Below are 22,924 nucleotides of genomic sequence, written 5' to 3'. Positions count from 1 at the left end.
TACACACAGGCATAAAGGGTAGCGCATCCAAATGTGATGAGAGATGTGTACAAGGTTAGCCAAGACCGTGGCTCATTGTTGGCTACGACGTCGTCCTAGCGCAGCCGCTATGACGAATGGTATCGCAGCCGGGATGCCAAGGTTCATGTATTTACGTGCCTGCCGGGGTGAATACAACCCAATACAATTACATCCCCTGTGCGCATGTAGAGCAGGGAAGGTCAGCCGCTCCACGGCAGCGCTGACATTCAACCCGGCCTCCACAGAGACCCCCCCCCCCCCCCTCTCTCTCTCCAGGCCCGGGAAGAAAGGAGCCCTTTCTCTCTGGGCGAGCAGGGAGAGTGCATAAAGGTGTGTCGCCAGGGGCAAAGAGAGAGAAGGACATTTAGGTCTCCCTTCATCTCCTGTGTGAGCCCGAGCGCCCCCACGCACGCACACACACACCCCAGCAGGCGTCAGCCCCACGGACTGCGCAGCCGGCCACTCTCTCTGAGGGGAGCCAGGCAGGCAAACACGGGGCCGGCATTGCAAACATCTCACCCCTGTGTCTGCATGGGAACATCTGGCCCTCCCAGGCTCTCTGCCGGGCAGGCAGAACACCCACTCCACACCGTCCGTCCATCAAACACAGCCCCCTCTCTCAAATACAGCTCGAGCCTAGCTAAAAGCTCCACTACAAATCGGGAACACTGAATATTTTATGCACTTTACGTACTTCTCTCTCTCACACCTTTCCCTCAGCTGTCTCGTGATTAAAGACTGATGAGGCATGCTCAAAGGTCTATGCAATTGAATGCAACATTAATGCACCCTGCAGCAAATTTCTGGTCATCGACCACCCTCTCCATGCAATAAGGACAGAGGCATCAATCAGGCCGCGATAGCCGACACCAGACATCCAGCCGACGGAGTGGGGGGGGGGGGCTTTGGAGCTCATGATGAATGGATCTCTCTGATAGGCTATACTGTGGCAGCCCGTGTAGGACACATGACCTTTAACAAAGTCCTTAACAGCTCCTCGCAATCACCACGTGAAGCACCCACCCACTCAGCACAGGTGAAGAGGGGGCGCTCAAGCCAGTGTGTGGGTAAACAAAGAACAGTGAATGTTTGTATATGATTCTTTATGTCTTCATTTATGTTAAGATATTTTTTTTCTTTTATATCAGACATTTTGGTAGAGGAATGTTTCATACCTGACATGTTTCGATGGAGAAACTACTTCATCAGCTGATAAAGACGCGTCACACAATTCCATCTGTGTGACACCTCAGAAGAAGACGGAAGTTTCTCTGCGTCAGGTATGAAACATTCTTCTACCAAAATGTCTGATATAAAAGAAAAAAAATGGATCTGAAGAGAACAGTGAATGTGTGTAAAGTCAAAGGCGCACACTGCTGCTGAATGATGTGTGGGCAGGTAGTTTCATCTAAACAAAAGTATCAGAGAGGCCTCTAGCCATCCTGTCAGCATCACTGCTGCCCCTGTCTGCTCTCTTTCTCCACCCTAGGAGGCTGGGAGCAGCCTTCAGGAGGTCTGCTAGTCCTGCTAATTGGGATCTCTAAAGAGCAGACTCATTGGCCCCACATGTCGTACGGGGGGGGGGGGGGGGGGAAGCAGGGATGAGGTAGGTAAATTAATCCTTAGGGTAGGGGTGTGGGTGGCGGTGCTATGCCCTGCTCCTAGTCACACAGGGACAGGAGAGGGAATGATACAGGTGATTTAGTGAGGTCTCAGGCTTTCTGCTTTACACAGACCCTGGCAACAGACACCCATATGAGGCCCACCGATGACAGCTACTAGCGTTTCCTCTCAGTAGCTCTCTCCCAGAGTAGTGATGCTGAAGGACAGCGGCCTGGTTAACGGCGCCATAAGAGAACTGGTGCGAGCAGGAAGGTTTATGATGGGCAACAAAATCTACCAACCCTCTACATACAAAAGTACATTGTTAAATGGCATTTTTACAACATACAATAATGAGGTAATAAATGGAGGACTTAAAAAAAGAAAACCCATCCCAACAGCCAAAGCATTGAAATGATGAATGAGAATTCATTGAGGGAAGGGTACAGGAGGGTCTGCAATTAATTTGCTAATCCGTCCATCTAATTGCATCTCACCTAACAAAGAGAGACGAGAGTGGGACGGGCATTCAGAGCCAATGGAGCATGTTGTTGAGGGTGTGAGTGTGGTTCTTCTTTAGAGCTGGGGAGGCCAGGGGGGCAAGGGCCCTTCGCCCTGAAAGCCTGGCCCAGGTTGAGTTGAATGGGTTCAGACCAGGGCTCTGCTCCACACAGGCAAGACTAATCCCTTTAAAACCACAGAATTTTAACTACCCATGACTGATTAACCCAGGCCTTCAATTCTGCATTCATCTATTAGTTCAATCAACTCTCTTACACTCATATTGAAGTGTGTGGGTGGCAGTGGTGTGTGTATGCGTGTGACAGGGGACTGTAAAACAATCCATTCCGGGGAAGTAAGGAAAAGCCAAAAGGACATGTTTTTGCTTTTTTTTTGCTGCGATTCTCAAAATGCTCTCACCAGAGTTCCTGCAAACCAGCTGTCGCGAGCGATTGGAGGTCGGAGAATTCCTGCCTCTGGAGAATTCCAATAGACAGCGTTGACAGAAAGTCAGCAGTGCCTTGGTGTGTTCGCATACCACAGTGGTATGTTGGTTCTTGCCAGCTTCATGGGAGTAAGGAATTTAAGGCACTCTTCCCTGAGTGTAAAAAAGGTTACCAGGAAGATTAACCCAGCTTCCTTTTATAGCCCCTGACAGGAGGTTAAATCACACATTACAGCGCCTGAACTCCCTTGCAGTAATTAGATCAGGAATATTACCCACTTTTTTCCCTCCAGTGCTGTGCACTTGATCAAAGCCTAATGATGCTGTCTGTGAGTGATGAGCTGGGCTGGCCGAGTCTCCCTACAGGACAGTCTGTCAGCCTCACCTCCTCTAGAACACAGAGGAGCACGGAGCATAGAGGGGGACTAGAGGGGGCTTTAATGCTTGCCACAAAGGACCATCTTAAAGACAATGCATTCCGACCGAAAGCTGTCCAACTTCACATACGCCTAGTTGAAAAGTTCAGATTGGGCCTAGATAAAAACGTCAATCTTTTTAAAAGATCTTTTTGTCCTCCTTGGGGCTAAGGACTCCGTGTCTAGCCTGTTTGTTTGTGGACGCAGTAAGGAGAGATGGTATGCAGTGATGGTGAGGGAGATTACATGCTTTGGAACGTACAGTATCCTTATCTATTCCTCCAAGCCTACCTGGTCCTCCTCCAAGCCTACCTGGTCCTCCTCCAAGCCTACCTGGTCCTCCTCCAAGCCTACCTGGTCCTCCTCCAAGCCTACCTGGTCCTCCTCCAAGCCTACCTGGTCCTCCTCCAAGCCTACCTGGTCCTCCTCCAAGCCTACCTGGTCCTCCTCCAAGCCTACCTGGACCTTTAAGCTCAGTGTAGCTCTCAGAATCACTTGGTGTCTTATGGGCTACTTACTATTAATTACACAAAGCTGACAGGCGGTGCTAGCCACTGACGCAATGAGACCCTGGGACATCAAATAGAGGAAGACTAATGGTTGCCTGTGACCGAGCTGCGGCCCACTGGAGCTTAGGCTCCAAGCGCTTTCAAATTCCAGGCTCCTGCTTCCCCCTCCTCAGTGACATTCTGCTAGAGTGCTTACTTTACTTCTGGGGCCATTTCCTAAAGTGAGTAATACTAAAAGGTTGCGCACCAGCATGATAGTGGTTGACATTTTCCTTCTCTAATTCAATGCTTCCTTTGTTAACAGAGCTCTTTTATGCCACAGCACATGTACGCTACAGGCACATCAACTCTCCCATACACAAAATCTCTCTCTCTCGACTCTCCCTCACGCGCACACACAGCATGTAGGCGGACTTAATGGACAATTTAGTAATTTGCTCCGGAGCTCGACAGGCACAGACAAAGGAGGAAAATGGCAAGAGATACATACGCCAATCATTGATTGCTGAAAGATGCTAGACAAAAGAGCACAAACAAAACCAGGCTGCTTTTCTTCCCCGTGGCATGCCTCAGCTCGAGCACAACCATCGCCCTGACATAAAGGGGGTCACTGAGAAAAGAGACTCTCACAAGGGGTCTGAACCCATCTTAGCCCCATATAGTAGTGGGCTAGTGGCACAACGATATAGAACAGGAAGCAATTGCACAATTCTAAGTAACGTGGAACCATTAATTACTCAATAGATTGGCCTACATTTAGAAAAATCATAGGCTACACAAAGGTAGCCGACATGGTTTGTCTGTAAAATGTAGCTTAACCTAAAAGCAAATCTACTGCACTGAAAGACTAAATGGCTCAATGTGTTCTCGTTGCAGGCCTATGCCCAAACAGCTAACGACTGAAAACAGTTTAGTATTGGACAAGCTAGAGTATTCACCTTTGAACTGTAATTACCGCCAACACCCCCCCCCCCCCATGGACATGCGGACACGTTCCAGGAAATGCAGCCAGCTGAAGAGTACAAATACATGGTAGAGAAGAGACGTAAACAACATAAGCTGAGCCAAGCCCAGCACTCTTGTTTACTGCCTCTCACAGTGCAGTTCACCTCAGTGCTTCAGCTGGCAGTATTTCAGCATGCGGAAGAGAAGGGCTGCAAAAGCCCATGTACAGACGGTTCAGTCTCTGACTAGCTAGGGTGTTAGCACAATGTAGGTGTCAGACTGAAAGCCTGTCTGGAATAGCAATTCAGCTCAGCGCACACTTGAGGTCGAATTAAAAAAGTGACTGTTTACCACAGTTTTCTGACAGTTGTTAATAATAAGGCTAATGGCTTCCCAAATTGCTGCTAGGCTAGAAACCTTTTGGATGCCATCAGTAAAGGAACAAGTCACATTCTGAGCTGGACTCAAAGACCCATTGAATGGCATGCTACAGATTAGCCTGTGAAGGTCCCCGTTTACCCTACCCTTTCAGCCGTTTTCAAAACAGGAAGACTGTCATCTGGTCACTTCTCAAGGCACGGAGACACCATTCACTATAGTCAACAATGGGCTCTAAGAGAACCGGGGAGTTAGGCTGTATAAAGGCCTCCATTCTGAGTGACTCTTTCTCTCTAACACAGCGACGAGTGCATACAGAAAAACACACCCACACACTGAGGCCTTGCGAGGTGGCCGCCTATGATAAACTGAACGGGTCACGGCAAGGTGCCATGACAATGACCACACTCACCTCACTACCTAGCTGTGTCTTTCTCCCTCTGCTTTCTGCTCCCTCCCCACACCAGTACTCAGCACTCAGGGCATGCCTCTGAGCCCCTGACTGCTCAATCAGGCCCACAGAAACACTAGCTCTCTGTCGGCTCAGATAACCGCTTTATCACTTGAGGGAACACAACAGTATGATACACAAATCTCTTTTCTAATCTCTTTCATACTTTTATTATGTCCATGGCTAAGATTACAAAGGGCAAAAAAAAAAGCCACGCTTATTTTTCTTCTCATGACTTTCCACAGCACTTAGTTGAGGACAAAATAGGCTACGTGAAACACTGTGGACTCAAATCTACACGTGATTTTAGTAACAAAAGTTCAATTCATTCGTAGTAGAAGGCCATTGCCATAGTCTCCAATGCTCCCCACCCTAAAATACTTACCAATGGAAAAGGGCAGCCTATTTGAGAAAGCATGCCAAAATGGACACACCAGACTGTCCAAGGACAGAGATTTGTGGTCAAGAAGGCCCAGGCAGGTGAAATTTAACCAAAGCACCTTTCGACCCAACCACGTTGAAGCCTGTATCATATTTCAGTGACTAAGCCCTAGAATCACCTGCTGTTATCCTCAAGTTGTCAGGCTTGTCAGAAAGGCACTCAAACTCAAAGACTAACTCCAGCATCAGGGTCCGCTAGAGAGTTTCAGGTATCGGCCTCATCAAGCCATGGCCACTTATCTCAGGCTAAACGGTTTGAATCCAAAAATATGAAACAGAGCACAACATACCTCTCCTCACACTGTATGTACAACGCCTTTAGCTCACTTCTGTCCACATCACATGATCTTCCCACAGCTTTAATGTACTCGGTCATCCTTTCTGACCCAGAGGACTACATCAAGCTCAGAACCACTCTGGTTCAGTTGCCAGCTTCTGTAGGGTACTTAGCCACAGACCTTGGAAAAACCAATGCCGCAAAAAGGTGCAGACCTGCTAATGGCATATTTTAGGATGAGAATGATGTGCGACTCGCCTGGCAACCTCTCATTACGAGAGCCTGGTGACGGGGGAAGGGGGGGTGGAGTCATAGGCGGGTCACAGCAGCCTTATCTTGTGCCATAAACAGATAAGAGTATCTGCCTGCTCTGCTCCTCTAGGAGGGTGCATTAACAAGCCACATATCCCCAATCCCCAGTGCCTCTGCAGGGAAATCTAGCTACCCACATCGGACAAATGCGGCCATGTTATCCTGGGCTAGTCCTTGCTGCTGTTGCTCTGTTGTTGTTGATCAAATAGGTAAAAGGCAGTAAAGTGGGTCTAGATTCAGCCATGACTCTCAAGCTGAACACAAAGCAACTTCATAAAGCCCTGTGGTTGCAGAGGTGGTACGTGTTGTTTGAACACTCCCTAGCTTTAGTCTGGTTTAGTGTGGAGTTTGACAGGATTTCCAACAGGCTGATTTTAGCTGCTGGCTAAACATACTAAATCTGACAAAATGTTTCAAAAGGTAAAGAGAAATAATTAAAATGATTGCAGCCCAATGTTGAAACTTGACACCATCTATGTGTTCCAAACTAAACACCATGAAACAGCAGAAGCACACAACCTCAGCCCAGCAAGCCAATCCTCTGCTCCGAAAGCCATCCAGGAGCCCGTCATGTCACCAGCGCCTAATCTGGATGTTTCAAATAAAACACATTCTTTAGACCCGACCTAAGCTCTTCAATGTGATTCACAACACTGCCTAGTCACAAACTACACTAAAACACCTGCACACTCTTTGAAAACTCTAGTAGTACGGCTGAGGAGTCACGCTGTGGCCTGCCTGACAGCCAGTCTCTCAGAGTGTGGAGAGGCTGTGTGGGAGAGTGGTTTGACAGCTGCACTGGTGACTGAGGTCTGAGAGGTGGACAGAGCAGACAGAGCGTACCTCAGAGAACTAGCTTCATCCTGCTGTAGCAAGAGAGAGGGGGGAATCTTGTTGTGCAAATGGTGCATGCATAGGCCTTCTCCAAATATGCTAGTTGTGTAAAAGAAGCAGGCCAATGCAAATAAAGTGTGTTATGCACACGAATCCAAAGGCAACACCTGCAAGATACTTAGCCTAACATTCACAACCCCCAGGTTTGAAAGGAAACTGTAAAATGGAGTGTTACGTAGCTGAATTGTTTCCAATTTCCAATTCAAGTTATGCCTCTAAAAGGTGACATTAAACGGCTGGCTTTGAATAAAACAAAACGAGAGGCAGCCAAGTGATTCATTCCCGCACAGAAATGATCACATCATAAAAATATGCTGGTTTGCCAGGCTATTTCACAGTAAACAAGCACGGAATCATAATTGCTACTAATAAATTTATTTTAATTAGTTTGCAGTGAATTAATTCCCAACAATAGCTGAAGCATCAGAAAAGGCTACTTAAGTTCTCTTGTTCTTTCTTTGTACCTTGTGATCTGTTATTTCATAGCCTAGCTCTGGAGTCTCCAAGAAATAAGGTACTGCTTTGATGTAGCCTAATGCAGTTTTATTGCTGCTGTCTTCTGTATATCGAGATTCAATACATTCTGACCTCATTGACAAAGTATTTTGCAAAACAGTCCCATTCCCTTCATCTCTGTAGGGTCAACCATCCTCTGTCATGCCACTGACATAATATTTTGTTGGAGTATCGGTTATTTTTGTTAGGGTCACATATTCACAGAGGACCCAGGCTCAATGGTTTTCCAGATACAACCCACATCTGCATTTTGGTATCATTTTGCCCACAAAGGCACAAACCATTTAATATTGGACATGATGTGCCTTAAGTGGTTTGCCGAAGGAATCCAATCTATTTGTCCTTTGCAAGTAATACTTTCCAGTGGCAGGACAATTAAACATGAACATTAGGAGAGAACTACAGTTCTAAGCCTGCGTGGCTTGCAACAGAAGGCTAATTAGCACATTTAGGTTGCCATGCACTATGCTTTGCACACTTGAGAACAACAGTGCCTTCTCGGGGAGAGCATAATCCACCCTCTCCATAATGAATGCATTGTCACACTGCTTTTTGGAGGACCAATGACTTTAAAAAGACAGAATCTCATTCATAATTTAGGTTAGTCTAATGAACGTGATAATAATTAAACAGAGAATACTTCGCCTTTTTAACACTGTTTTTCACACACTGTTCATTCCACCGATCTAACAAAAAGAAATGGCATCTAGGGTATCATTAGTGGCGTTTATCTGTGGTCCAGCTCACATTAACAAGAGAAAACTGTCTGGGATTAATTCATAGCCACTAATCACGTAATGGCTCTTCATTGTGATGAGAAACATAGCACCCAGACATCAAACTGATCCTTACACTATTCAATAATTGCACCGCGTCGAGCAGCCTGCGTTTCTCGGGAAACGAGGGTCTGAAATGTAATTATCCACCCTTTGGAGAATGTAGGGCACGACAGCAACTGCGCAGTGATGTAAAACTGCACTCGGGCGAACTAATGTCAAGCTCTCGTTTTTGACGGAGTAAGCAGAAGATATCACACAGCAGAACGATTAGATATGTCGTAAATTAAATAACTGCTCTCCCGGTCGGAAAGAGAAATTACACTTTTAGACTTAACCAGGACCTATTGCTAAACAGGACCGGGGTAAGTTACACTAAATATTAAATCATCATGTGATTATTTATGCGTTTTTGACATTTATTGGTGCCCCCCGAAAAGAAAATCACCCTACCACCACCACGACTATTACCATGAAAAATGTCAATGTTGCACCCATGGATAGGCTAATATTCGTTGTAGCAGGAACGACGACACAATAGATAACAGACGATAAAGCAAACAACAATGGCAAGATTGTAACATCAAAGTCATACAGTACTGACCATCCCATAGAACTCAATGCTTCACCACAGGCTTGGATAAAATTTCCGTAAAAACGTAGCTATCAAAATCCCATTTGCTATAAAGGCATGGTACATTTCCCAGGATTGCAGCAGCAGAAACCATCTAAATACCTAACTAACTGACCCAGACCTCAGGTGGCACACAGGCACAAACATCTCCCTCTGTCTCTGAGATGAAGTAGCCTACCAACCACTCGTATGGATGAATACGTTTTTATATCAACCCGGAAGTCACATGTTGGTTCTTCCCCATTGGATCTAGGTCGAATCAGAAGACTGCAAGCAGTTTGCCAATCGAATAGCGAGGAGTCTTAAGAAAAGAGGGGAGCGAGGGACTCCGTGCTCGGGTCAGGCGGCCGGATGAGCATGACGTCTCAGACTAGTCCGTGTTATACGAATATGATAGTGCTCAATACTGAAACCAGATTAATTGGGAGATAGTATCTCTCGGGCAAAGGGAAATAGGACTTCCCAATGCGAAACAAGTTCACAATGCATGTTTTTCAGAAACAAAATTTCACAGTTGTCTCAAAGCTTGATAAGATTTAGACCCACAGCATTCGTTGCTGATGGTAGAGCATTCCAATGCCAGGAGCTCCAGCCCCCATATCGCACATGTCTGTATGGCAACATGGTTGATGGCCTAAGCAGAATACCCACGTGCCATTGCTTCAGAACAATATCAAAGTGTGATTAACTACACACCGGTGTCACGCAAATGTCAACTCCAAAACTGTCATGTCATATGCTCTCCTCCACAAGACACGCCACCACTACTGTACTACACTACCACAGGTAGATGCATCAAGTCATGGCTTGTTTGAAACCAAATTAATGATATCCTTGGCTGGGCTATCAATTCATGGTAAGTGGATTTTTATTAACTCAGACCTGGGCCTAGAAGCTAATTGATGGCATTAGATGCACACAGTTCCCATGCACTGAGATGCTGAGACGTTACAACACTGCAGATAGCAATAGCTAACGCACAGCATCCTTCACGAGATGATCACTGACAGTCTGTGACAAAACGCATACTCGACCCCAAACAACTAATTTGAGAAACAATGCTTCCATTATGGCAAACTAGAAGGCTAGTTCCCTGAATAGTATATGGCTAGCTAATGGCAGCAGGTTAGCTGACTGAAGCAGAGGCAGCTAGCTAGCTAACGTTAGTATGTGATGACTCCTTTGTTGCCGTCTCAGCCTGCCTTAAATGTAACGTAATACCAAATTACATCCTTCCAACAACAGGTATTAAACCTCGCCTCGGTTTGAAATACTTACTCTCCATTTACCTCTGTCAAAGGCATTGCTTAGAACATCGTCATGGTTTGGCTAAAAAGCAAGGACAGATTTCTTTTTGCTGTTATTGCCCCTGCAGGCTGCGTTGCCGAATCACTGCTGCTGTCTGCGGCAGCGACTTACAGCGCATGCGCGAAGGTTGGTTGCGTTCAAGATACCTTCATTGATTCATTTTGTCCAATCAAAAGACACGTTTTAATTTTTGTGGTAATCATACATGTTTAAGTTGATGGCATGGATAATATTAAAGAATGTTGGTCCAAAAAGAGTTCCTCTGAACTTACTAGCTGTTATTGAGAGTGCTAAAATATATGCAGCTATTTTAGTAGGCTATACATAGAACGCCCCCTGTCTCAGGACCCGAGACTAGCCTACCCATTGAGTACGCGCGATTTGAAGGCTGGGTGGGTCCCGGCGGGGAGCGGACGGGTAGGCGGGTGCACTCAAGTTTTCGTCCCCGGCAACAGTCGCCATATGGCCAGATGAAAACTGGTGGCAGGATCAGCCTGTATGGAGGAGTTGAGCCTGGACAACTATGATGAAGCACATGGCAAAATAGAGTCGAACGTTTATTTTCCATGTGTAACAAGTAGCCTAGCTCTGGGGTACATGTAGCCTAGGCTAATTGTGAATGATCAAACGTCTAGCTAAAAGTAGGTCTATCAGTTCCAATATTTGGCTTGCATATTTTAGATAGATTTGTCATTTTCCCCGCAGAACAATATTCGTCGCAACGGCTCCTCGCCTTTCGATTTTAGCAGATTTCTCTATTTCTCCGCCCTCGGCGCTAACGCACGTCGCCGCCGGAATACAAAATGTGCGCACCTCTGATTGGTCTCCATTCATGGAGGTAGTCTTAATTATGTCCATGGATCTTAAGATGTTCCACTCAAAAGAGTAGCTTAGCAGAAAAATATGACTGTATTTAGACTAGATATACACTACTTTGAATCAGTCCCACGAAAAGAAAGGTGGATGGTGGAATATATACTCAGATTTTTAGAACATAAATAGCTTATTATCAATCATTCGATCTACCACAAGAAAATTAATCTATATTATTCCCAATGAGGACAATAATAAAAGTAAATGTATTATCTTATTGACAATATTTTATTTTTATCATAAAAATAACACGCATACGGTTTAATCTCTTCGACAGAGCAGGACATTTTCAAAGAGAATAATCAACATAGACTTCAACCTTGCTAATCCACAGCCTATTCATGTGTGTAGCCATTATATGGTGATTATCTGGGAAACAGCTAGCTATGTATCATTCTTCCTACCTAAAAGATGTGTCCATGAAATTATTACAAAAGAATCTACAGTCAGAACTGTCATTTGTTTTTTTGGGGTTCAATTGTAAGTAGATTGCACTTATATAGCGCTTTTATCTAAAGTGCTCTACAATGGCCTCTCATTCACCCATTCACACGCCAATGGCGGCAGCTGTCATGCAAGGTGCTAGCCTCCTCATTTGGGAGAAATTTGGGGTTGAGTGTCTTTCCCAAGGATACTTTGACATGTGGACAGGAGGAGGCAGGATTTGAACCGCCGATCCTACGATTATTGGATGACCCACTTTATCTCCTGAGCCACAGCCCATATATGTCTGTTGAATAGAGACACATGATTGTCAGAGGTTCAGAACTGTTGGTTATGGACAAGTTGTGACACAACTGCATAGAGGTCCAGGTAGCCCAGTGGGTAGGACATAGAGGTCCAGGTAGCCCAGTGGGTAGGACATAGAGGTCCAGGTAGCCCAGTGGGTAGGACATAGATGTCCAGGTAGCCCAGTGGGTAGGACATAGAGGTCCAGGTAGCCCAGTGGGTAGGACATCTGACCAATGACCAAAAGGTTGCAGATTCGAGACTAGGCATGGCCAAGTGAATTCCCATTAATCATTGTCTACTGTTGTGCCCTTGGTCAAGGCACTTAAGCCCAGCTCTAGCTCATAATTATAGAAGAAGCAAATGCTAAATTACCACAAAATATATTATGGGGGAATAGGAGTGATAGATAATACTTTAAAAAAAAAAAAAGAATAAAAAAAAAAAGAATTTTAATCTGGCATTCTCATAAATCAAAATGTCACTCTGAGGACAAGTGACCAGTAAATTGGGAAGGAATTCATGTGACCAATAGATTCAAAGCTTAGGTTGCAATCTAGACTAGACTGTTACAGTAGTGCCCCTAGACAAATCAAGCCTGCAATCATTATTTCCCACCAGTGAGAATGGGCAGAGCTCTGAAAGCCCAATCACACACAGCGTCTGGGGTTTCAGCGGGTGGGGAAGTAGTAGCCGCAGGCTTCATCAGGCAATAATACAAAGTTAACGACGCAGAATGGTGTCTTTCTCCTTTCCCTGAGAAAATGTCAATACAGGATGTTTAAGAACGGTGTTCCTAATTACAGTTTTAAAATTCTCTGCTGATGTGATTGATGATTTTGAACGGAAGAGTTATTGATCCACTTCACAGACAAGCCACATTGATTGATTCCAAGTCTAGAATGCATAAAAACTTTTTTCTCACCAGTGAGAGAGGGATTTCACCATCAGAGCATCAATGTGGCATAAGCTTGTTTTTCTGGTAAAGCATCCATTGAAGAACGTGTTGGTGAAGGCTTTTAAAGAGGATGTTCCAGCTGTGCAGAATGATGCTACTTACTGCGGTCATCTGTAATGAATTGGATTGAATACTCAAAGCATTGTTAGGCATTTTCCCCACGCTCATGTCTCATAATTTCATCATCTTATTCCATGCCAGCAGCAAGGTTGACAAAGTCACTGGAGCAGCTGCCTGTTACTGCACATCTAATACCAGTCCTACTGCTACAACAGCCCTTGACTAATAGCAGCCAAACAAGCCACACCATGTAAATTTGACGTGACAGCAGTCGCTTACCACCTGGAGTAACCTAGAGAAAAAGAAAAATCCACTGTATATTCAGAAAACATTTTGGTCCCTTAGTCTCTGATTTTCCATGAAAATGAAGGAACATTTAATGCTACACATAACACTGATTTGATACTACACATAACATAGATTCATGTAAGATTCATGAAGATAGAACCAGAGTATAAAGGAAAGATTTATATCACTGTATTTCCACAAGCACTTCAAAAGGCAATATGGGCTACTGTTGATGAATGGTCTGCAGGTACAGCCTTATTGTCCTTTTTTGTAAGGGCCCTTTCTGAAGGCCAAAAGTTAATGCAGTCATAGAAAGTACTGATGCACACTCCCACGTGAAATGGCAATGTGAGAAAAGCCCTGAGGGAGCAAAGGCCTTGAATGAATTTGTGTGTGTGTGTGTGTGTGCGTGAGAGAGAGAGAAAGAGCGAGAGTGGGAGTTCAAACATTACTGATCCTTAAATATCCTTTAGTCTCTGGTTCAATTGGAACTCTGCAGTGAGTGTCTGCTAAAAGCTGTGTTTTTGTTGCTCCTCCTTTTCGACAGTGCTTTCAGAGTTCGATGATGACAGATTGTGAGCTACCTGATATCCTTCATCATCATCCCCAGTGGAGGTGTTTGTTCCGCTCTGAGCGAATCCTAGAGGACTAACAAGCAGCCGGCATGTTTGATGGACTACGGGGAAACATCTGCTCTTCCTAGCATTAGAGAATGAGAACAACCCAGAACACAGTGCCACTCAACTACAAATGCAGAACTTCACTTTGAGATTAACCTTGCAAAGTTGGGTTAAAATCACATTGTTGCTTGCAATCTTGCTATCTGAGCCACTGTATTGTGTTTCTGCAAAATAAAATGTTGCATATTAAGCACAGAGACCCAGAACAGAGACTCAGAACATGTCAACTATAGTGTGTCACTATTGTATATACTGTGTTTGGTGGGTAACATGATGTGGGAAATAATAAAAATAATTGTGAATGTATCTGGTACAGAAGCTTACTATTAGTTGAATAGTTGGCAACTTAGTTTCCCTTTTTACTTTTTATCAATTGTAGATTCAAAAAAAATCTTTTTGCACTTTTTTGTACTTTTTGTACAGTTTATGTACTGCAAACTGAGTGTGCCTTTTTGTGCCTCTTTTGTGCCTTATTGTACTACAGTACCTCCCTTTTCTATGCCTATTGTGCCTTTTTGTTAGGCTGTGTTTTTTGTTTTGTATTATTGTATGTATTTGCTGCAACAAAATAATTTCCCTTCAGGGATAAATAAAGTTGGTATCTATCTATCTATCTGTCTGTCTGTCTGTCTGTCTGTCTGTCTGTGTCTGTCTGTCTGTCTGTCTACTTTTTCAATCATGTCTAACATGTTCTCTTGACTGCTTCACACTGAAATTGTTTACATGTAATACCATCCCGTTCGTGCTCGTGCACCCTGTCAAAGACGTCAGAGCACGTAGACCTCATCATATCACTACCCCTTTAAGGCACTAGAGGGCAGTGGAGCCACAGATGCTACAAAAGCGCTGTATGGACGCTCTTGCAAAGGCAAAACATTCGTTTGTTAAACCAACATGTCTGCGCTCTTTGGACAATGTGAAAGTAAATAAGCACGCGATGTAACCTTGCGAGTTGGATAGTCTCTTAATTTATAGATGTATATCTATCACATTAATGGCTTTACGTGTGTACAGCTCGATTATCAGAAAATCGCTCTGTTTTTCAAGAGTGTCTAGCTCGTCTGTGCCACTCGAAAATGCGTCACCGTTTCTTGGAATGGGTTAGTTGGCTTTTTTATGTGTATTATCTAGGCTACTGTAACAAATCATTCAACAATCATGAATAATTATTAAGCTAACTAGCATCTCTATTTTCTTAACTGTGTAGTCGATCTTCTCCAACCATCACATAATTTAGGACTAGTGCTAGTTTGAACCAGATAACTGTGTTTAATATTAGCCAGAATCAAAACCATTTTGAGGTAGGAACACACATTTTAACATACCCCTATGCCAGCCAACGTTAACCCTGTGAACTTTATAGCTAGTAAGCCTATTGAGCCAAAGCAAAATTATTCCTGCGTCACATAAGACTCGTTAACGTTACCTGCTGCAGCACTGTCAGATTAGTCAGATCGATCTAGATGATGTGTCTCTTTCAGGAGGAGGATGCACTGCCCGCCGTGCATGGAGGAATGACGGGATCGGTTGCCGCTTCACTCCTGTCTGTTTTATTGGATCGGATGCGTTTCTGAGGAGACTATTGAAAAGCAAAGCGACGGAGACAGATGGCAGCCTTGATCACTGTCCAGCCTCAGTTCCGCCCGACATCGGTAATCATCATAACACTGCCTCTGAAAACAACAGGGCCGGGTTACTGAACATGCATTCCAGACATCTCTCACTGGATATCCATTAACAGCTCTTTCATCTAATATACAAGTATGGCGTTTTAACCTATCGTCGTTGCATACTGTTCTGACAACCCTTCCTATTTTTTCAGGTGAGCAAATATCATTGCTGGTGAAAAAACCAAATCAGCCAGCAGACCCAAAGGTTTTAAAGGTTGCCATAATTGGTGCCCCAAATGCAGGGAAGTCCACCTTGTCCAACCAGCTTCTTGGCAGAAAGGTAGTCATCTTCCCCTCACCTGGACTTAAATTAATTCACCGCTATAGGCTACAAGGAGTGACTTTGATGGTAATTCTTTGCTAATGTCAGTTCTGATAACCTGATTCTTAATAGGTGTTTGCTGTTTCCAAGAAAGTACACACAACACGATCGCGTGCCCTTGGTGTCCTCACAGAAGGTGACACACAAATTGTAAGTGTTATTTGCATCGATTCCTGAATTTCATGTTGTCCAGTGTTCAGCTCACATGACGTCACCTCACACAAACCTGTCTTGTATCCATTACATATCTTTCTGTGTGTCTCTCTCTCTCTCTCTCTCTCTCTCTCTCTCTCTCTCTCTCTCTCTCTCTTTCCTCTAGATTCTACTGGACACCCCAGGAATCACCACTCCATCAAAAGTCAAAAGGTGATTTGTTTCCTTTTGTTTGTGGTGAACTGCTTTTGGCATGGCCGGCCAGGACTGTTAATCTACAAGTTGGACATTGACTGTATGTCCTCCACAGGCACCAGCTGGAGAGGTCTCTGCTAGTGGACCCCTGGAACACAGTCAAGGAAGCTGACCTCGGTAAGACATGACCCCCTCAGTGCTCATAACGGTTTTTAGGGAGTGAGTGCTAGACTCATTGAATACCTTTTTATTGTGCCATCATTGTCTATGCAGTGGTTGTGGTAGTGGATGTATCTGACAAGTGGACGTGCAACAAGCTGGACTTTGAGGTGCTGAAATGCCTGGCCCAACACCCAGCCACCCCAGCCATATTGGTCCTCAATAAGGTATTGCTTCCATATCCTAGGATATGCTGACAACCTTTTCTTTTCTTTGACTAGTGATAATTGTGTAATTGACTCCTCCTTCCTTCAGGTTGACTTGCTGAAGAATAAAATCAGGTTGTTGGAGCTCACAGCAGAGCTGACTGCCGGTGTGGTGAATGGGCGTAAGACACCGGTCAGGAGCGTGATCAAGCCTCCCTGGGCTGACAAGCGGCCAGTAAGTGCTGCGAAGACACCGGAGGCTGATGATGAGGAGCCTGATGTGGGCTCTGAAGATGGCGGCGAGGCCCAGTCTGGACTGAGCAGAGAGCAGCTGAGGGCCCTGAGGATCCAGCAGGGCTGGTCTCACTTCAAGGACGTGTTCATGCTCTCTGCAGTGGACGGGGAGGATGTGGAGGCTCTGAAGGTAAGGCTAGCTTTTCAGCAACAACAATAACCAGAAACTGTAGGTTCGTCTGAATGAGTGGTCGATCAGATTTTGTTGTTTGTGTTCATTGGTTCTACAGAGGCACCTGGTTGAGGAGGCAAAGCCGCACCCGTGGCAGTACCACAGCGAGGTCCTTACTGACCAAACTCCTGAGGAGGTCTGCACCAACATCGTTAGGGAGAAACTTCTGGAGTATCTTCCCAAAGAAGTGCCCTACACAATGACACAGGTTGGCTATACACGCATACATTAGACAGTACACCTTTCAACTCGCATACAAATGTGATATATTTTTTGCATTGTGCAATGTGTTACCATCCAACAGCTATCCAGTCAATGGTTTATAGTTGTCATGGCAGTAATACTTACATTTTTAAGGAATATTTAGGAATAGAAAATCATGCAAGATTGTTTATATTTCTTATCTCCCTTTCATTCCAGTCCATTAACCTGTGGGAGGACAGAGAAAATGGGGAACTGGACATAGCAGTGAAACTTTACGTTATGAAAGAAAGTCAGATGGTAAGTGTCTTGTATTTCTCAGTCCAATTTTCAGCATTTCATCAACATACAGCATGTTCCTAGTGTTGTGAAAGTTCTAGCTTTATAACTAACCTACATCGGAGTAAGACGGCGGTGGAAGGAGACCAGAATGAGAGGGAAGCTACAGGCACTTGCGCATGTACAATACTAGTGGGCTCCCATCCTCAGTGGGTGTGGCCTTCCCATGGCCCTAGCAGTGTGTGTATAGATTCTGAGGAGGTGTATTCTGACTGCCCTGCCCCCCACACGTCTATGTGAGATCTCTGTCCCGTCACCCTGATATGCCCAGTCCCACCTGAAGTTGGGAGTGTGCTCTTTGGTGAATATGTGTGTGTTTTTTGGAAGTCTCCATTTTTAATGTCACAGATGAATGTGGACCTCCATCTGCAGTGGTGCCGTGTTCACTGATCACAGATAAACATCAGAACATTGAGTCACTCTGACCTGCATGACCCAGACTACTCTCTCTGGAAGTGTAGAAATGACTTATTTATTTGATAAATAAAGAATAAATTAATTCTTAATCTTTAGGTGTTTAACACCCTATCCTAACATCCCACGATGTTCCCACTTTCAGTGTGTGTCCTAACCTATCTACCTCTGTCAAAATAATTAAAACAGCGGTCTGAGGGAAAGTCTTCTGTGAGTCAAAATAAGGAAGAAAAAGAAGTGTAACAGACTGTGTGGTGCAGCATAGTGGAGTGTCTGTTCTAATTGTTTTGTGGGTTGGATTTGCTATTGTCTGGCTTCTCTGGTCTGACAGATCCAACAGACAGCAATTTTGCTATCTGACATGACAGAGTGCATTAGGATATGGTGTAGCAGTTACAGTTACTCAACATCCCGTACAAAGCTTCTTATGTATTTTCTGTTTTTTATTCTCATGCTAATAGAAAATGGTGATTGGCCAGGCAGGCCACATGGTTGCCCGGATCGCCAAGGAGGCAGGGGAGGACCTGAGCAGTGTGTTCTTGAGGGAGGTCAAACTGAGGGTCTCGGTGAAGTTGAAGAACTGAAGAGAACTGAGAGACGGGGATGATGATGATGATGATGATGATGATGGTCCAGGCCTGCTAGTGAGACGGAAACGGACACCTACGAACCCATCCCTCACAGGTACTCTTGGACAGACCTGAGGCAGAACTGTGCTACAGATTGGAGCTTGGAGAGCTTATTACTCAGCTTGAATGACTCGTGGGGAAGCATTTGACTCACCCACCCACTGCAGCCTCCCTCTCTTATGAACCAGCTCCCAATTACTCCTCCCGTCATTTCATTGACGGGTGATCAGATCCCTGCATAAGCACTGCTCTTAAATGTTTTGTTTTTATTGGTTCTCTGTAACCACATTATTTTTTGAAGAATATGACCTGCTTAAGACAAGCTTTATTTAAACTAATTATTTTGGCGGACGTGTTTTTCAATTTATGTAGATTGTGGTGAGGAATACAATGAGAGCTGTCGAAAGTATGCTGGTTATATCTTTGGATTCCAGAACCTTTCACTTAGAGTAGCTGTAGTCCTCTGCTTACATGGACTGCTGATAATTGAACAGTGACTAGCACAGTCATGTGCTGTCAAATGTCCCTGTTGTGCTATCCAGCCCCTGCTCTTTCCACACGCTCAACCACCCCTAGCCCGTCAGCTGCCCTTAAAGCCTATCTTTTCCCTCGAGCCTCTCCCTCACTCTCTATTCACCTCTTATCTTCTCCTTTTCCCCTGTTTCTCTCGCAAAGCCCAATCCCTGGGGACTGAATTGTCTCTTTAATGGAAGGCAAAATGGAGCACTAACCTGCCTGTAAAAATGGGTCAGATAATGGTGATTAGATTCATTTCTCCTGGCTGTGAGTTTGTTCTGCGGTCACTCTATCCAGGGCATCTTGATGAATAACAAGCCTGCGCCCTGTGGCCTTAAGCAAGGGCAGAGAGAGCTGGGCTAGAACTACAGTAGCACTAGCTAGCGGAGGGCTGGGCTAGAACTAGCACTATCTAGCACTAGCAGAGAGCTTGGCTAGCAGAGAGCTGGGCTAGAACTAGCACTAGCAGAGAGCTGGGCTAGAACTAGCACTAGCTAGCAGAGAGCTGGACTAGAACTAGCACTAACAAGGAGAGAGCTGGACTAGAACTAGCACTAGCTAGCAGAGAGCTGGACTAAAACTAGTGCTAGTGTTAGCACTCTGGATATGTGTCAGCCTCTTAGTACTGCTCCTCCCTACAGCTCCTCCCTACAGCTGCTCTTCATTGATTAGCCAGGCAGTTACAGTCTGAAGATCCCTGTTTAGACAAACCAACTGCAGTCCTAAAATTCATAGCAGCACCTCTAAGAGTGCATACAAATGTGTACAGTACATGTAGCCTACTATTCTATTTGTGATAAATATGGGAAATAAAATTATTTGAAACTATGCTACCCCGGATAAGCGGATGAAGAAGATGGATGGATGAAACTATGCTATGTTTGCTATGTCAACAAAATAGTAAATTGGAAGATTTTGATTTGAGTCTTTATTTTACAGTCTTCTTTAACCACATCTCACTTTGGCAACTTAAGCATTAAAACACAACACTTAATCTTTAAGTACAGCTGGCCAAAACAGAATGAAATGGCATTTCTGGATCATCATTAAAGTGAAAACATTAATTTAAATAAAATGTACAAAATTGTAACAACAGTTGACCTGTTATTTTAAGACGCCCAATAGAAGTTTCCTCATTGTGTTTCCTGATGACTGTGAGCAGAGGCAGTATAACCCTTACCATTACTAAAAACTCAGTAATGGTAACGGTTTGATTGCCCCCCTCTGGCTTCCAATGGTCAGAGGGACCCCCGTCTGAGTCTGCTGATAATGACTGGGGGTGGAATGAAACCCTGGATAGTACATCATCTATACTGTAGTGTCTCTATAACGAACTTACAGTATATGATGATATCCTGGCCAGGGCACCAACATCATGTCTCATATATCACCATCTGGAAAAAATACTCCTGTAGGAACAAGATGGGGAAAGATTGGTGTCAAGTTGCATATGCACAAAGAACCAAAATGGACAGTAATGGATTCCAGTACATTTGAGAAAGCTGTCAGAGAGATTATTCACTGAGGGGTCAAGTTGCTATACACCTAGAATAACACAATAGTCACAGCAAATTGCGTATCAAATACTCCATGAGAACTATGAAATTGAACATTATCCATTGAATTGATTTAAGATACTCAAATAGAATGGTGAAACAACATTGGTTGAATAGGATCTATAAGAAGTGCAGTTAAAAAAGTTTCCAACCTCATGGGACCATCATCAACTGCTGTTCTGGCTACGACCCCTAACCTCCCCTGATTAAACCCGTCAAATTAGGCCGGGTTGATAGCCTCACAGGTTCATACCAACTGGGCTAAGTACTCACCTTTGCGTCTGGGATCCTTTCCTGATCTTAAAGGAAGTGTTAAATAACAGCTTGATGATGCTTTCTTCCAGCATGCTCTGTTTATGGCCTCCATGTCTCCATGCTGTTCACAGCCTCCTGACAGCTTGAGCTGAGGTGCCTCCCCGGCTCACCACTTAAAGGCTCCCAGCTCATTTGCATATGGTGATGACATCAAGATTGGACTTCTTATCATGCTCAAACCCATGTTGGCTTCAACCAATAAGGAGCCTGCCCCCCTATCTGTCTCCAAACAGCAGATGCTTCACATGTTGCTGCTTTGCCCCCATTCAGTCATTCATTCATCCTGCACTTTTGATAAAAGTTATGATCAGAGATATTTTAACACTGATGCAACTTCTTCCTAATTTGGCTTTGGAAACATTCACTGTAATAATATGGCTGCTGTCTAGTGCATTTGAAGATATTGTCCTTAACTACTTGTTGAAAAATTTAATATTCTGACTTTTAAGATAAAACCAGTAATAACACCTATTGGTTCAGAGAGAATAGAAAAGGTCAACAGAAAAAATAATGTCTTGAAAGTGTCCATACTTTGCAGACTGTGTGTTCAATAAACTTAATACGTTAATCAGACTTAATAAGTTAATCATTGGTTAATTCCAACTGTATATGTTTCGTAAAAGTGTCATTGAGTCTTCTTGCTATTATGAAATTGAGTTCTACTGACATTAGATTTATGCAAGAAAATAAAGTAAATGGCTTTCTGGATGATGCACGTGTTTTGGGTGCCAGGGTTTGGGGTAAGGGCCGGGTTATGTGGGGGCGACAACTTAGCTCAGTTTCCATAGAAACAGGCTCCCAGTTTGGGTGGGGGTGGGAGTGCTTGGGCAGAGCGAGCAGATAAAGAGGGAGAGCCTATCTGGGCGTCGCCACAGGGGGGCTTGGTGTCCCTCCAGCTCTTTATCAGTGGTGGAAATAAATGGACATTTCTGTGAATTCTAGATTGCATTCAAAGAAAATGAAATTTCTCTGGCAAGCCAGCTAGATATATCTCAAAATTAATTTGTATCTAATATTTTTTATCTACTGTAAATTTGTATCTGATTTTGTCGTCTTTTATGCTGTAACATTGCAGTTTCCCCTCAGGGATCAATAAAGTACATTACTATTACAACAGTAGATTTTGATCCATGTACTATATAGACCCCACTCCCACATGTTGGGGTACAGACTGTAATATAAAATGTCTCTTTGAATAATTATTTCACACTTTTTTACTATGTTGAATTGTATCACAAGTTATTATTCCAAAATGTGTCCTGAACCACAGATACATTGTATCTTTTTGCACTAAATTTGATGTCATCAAAGAAACCAAGAGGTGTTTGACACTTCAGAACATGTCTGACACAACCAAGCCATCCACACCTCTATCCAGACCAAAGACAGATCGGTGTTCACTGCAGGGGAGACGTGTCATTCTCCACACATCTCTCCACCGACACTGTCTAGGGAGTCCATACAATAAAGGAGCTGGAACAGCTTCCTGTAGTAAGACAAACCTGTGACAAACTGCAGTCAGGGGGTGAGAGCCTGAGATTAGGGGGGTTGAGGTAGGGAAACCCCAGTTATTCATGCCCCCCACCCCGACCCCCACTTCTCACACAAGATGTAGATCTGCCCTAAACTGTGAAGAGGGGTGGAAAGATCAAAGTGGGACTCTGATTGAAGTCCCTGCAGTTCCCACACACCTCTCCCATATGTGAGGGAATGTTGGGGATGCTAGAGTAGACCTGGTCACATCTTAAGTGCAGATGGTAGGATGCCTG

General features: G+C 44.4%; 2 protein-coding genes across 2 annotated transcripts in view; one reads left to right on the top strand and one right to left on the bottom strand.

Moving 5' to 3' along the window:
- Window positions 1–13,016, bottom strand: part of fam222ba (family with sequence similarity 222 member Ba) — a 31,577-nt gene extending 18,561 nt beyond the window's left edge. The window contains exon 1 of the mRNA XM_084449593.1: window positions 12,954–13,016. The gene's annotated coding sequence lies outside the window, so the exon portion shown is untranslated. The remainder of the gene's footprint in view (window positions 1–12,953) is intronic.
- A 1,913-nt stretch (window positions 13,017–14,929) lies between these two features.
- On the top strand, window positions 14,930–21,788 carry eral1 (Era-like 12S mitochondrial rRNA chaperone 1). The gene is made up of 11 exons (XM_084449324.1): window positions 14,930–15,114; window positions 15,496–15,666; window positions 15,837–15,964; window positions 16,079–16,156; window positions 16,326–16,372; window positions 16,470–16,531; window positions 16,628–16,740; window positions 16,829–17,143; window positions 17,244–17,393; window positions 17,606–17,686; window positions 18,601–21,788. The coding sequence occupies exons 1-11, from the start codon at window positions 15,009–15,011 to the stop codon at window positions 18,721–18,723; spliced, it is 1,374 nt and encodes a 457-aa protein (XP_084305450.1). The 5' UTR covers window positions 14,930–15,008; the 3' UTR covers window positions 18,724–21,788.
- The last annotated feature ends 1,136 nt before the right edge of the window (window positions 21,789–22,924 follow it).

This window comes from Borostomias antarcticus, assembly GCF_949987555.1.
Source record: "Borostomias antarcticus genome assembly, chromosome: 15".
NCBI lineage: Eukaryota > Metazoa > Chordata > Actinopteri > Stomiiformes > Stomiidae > Borostomias > Borostomias antarcticus.
This window is presented reverse-complemented; position numbering and strand designations above follow the sequence as displayed.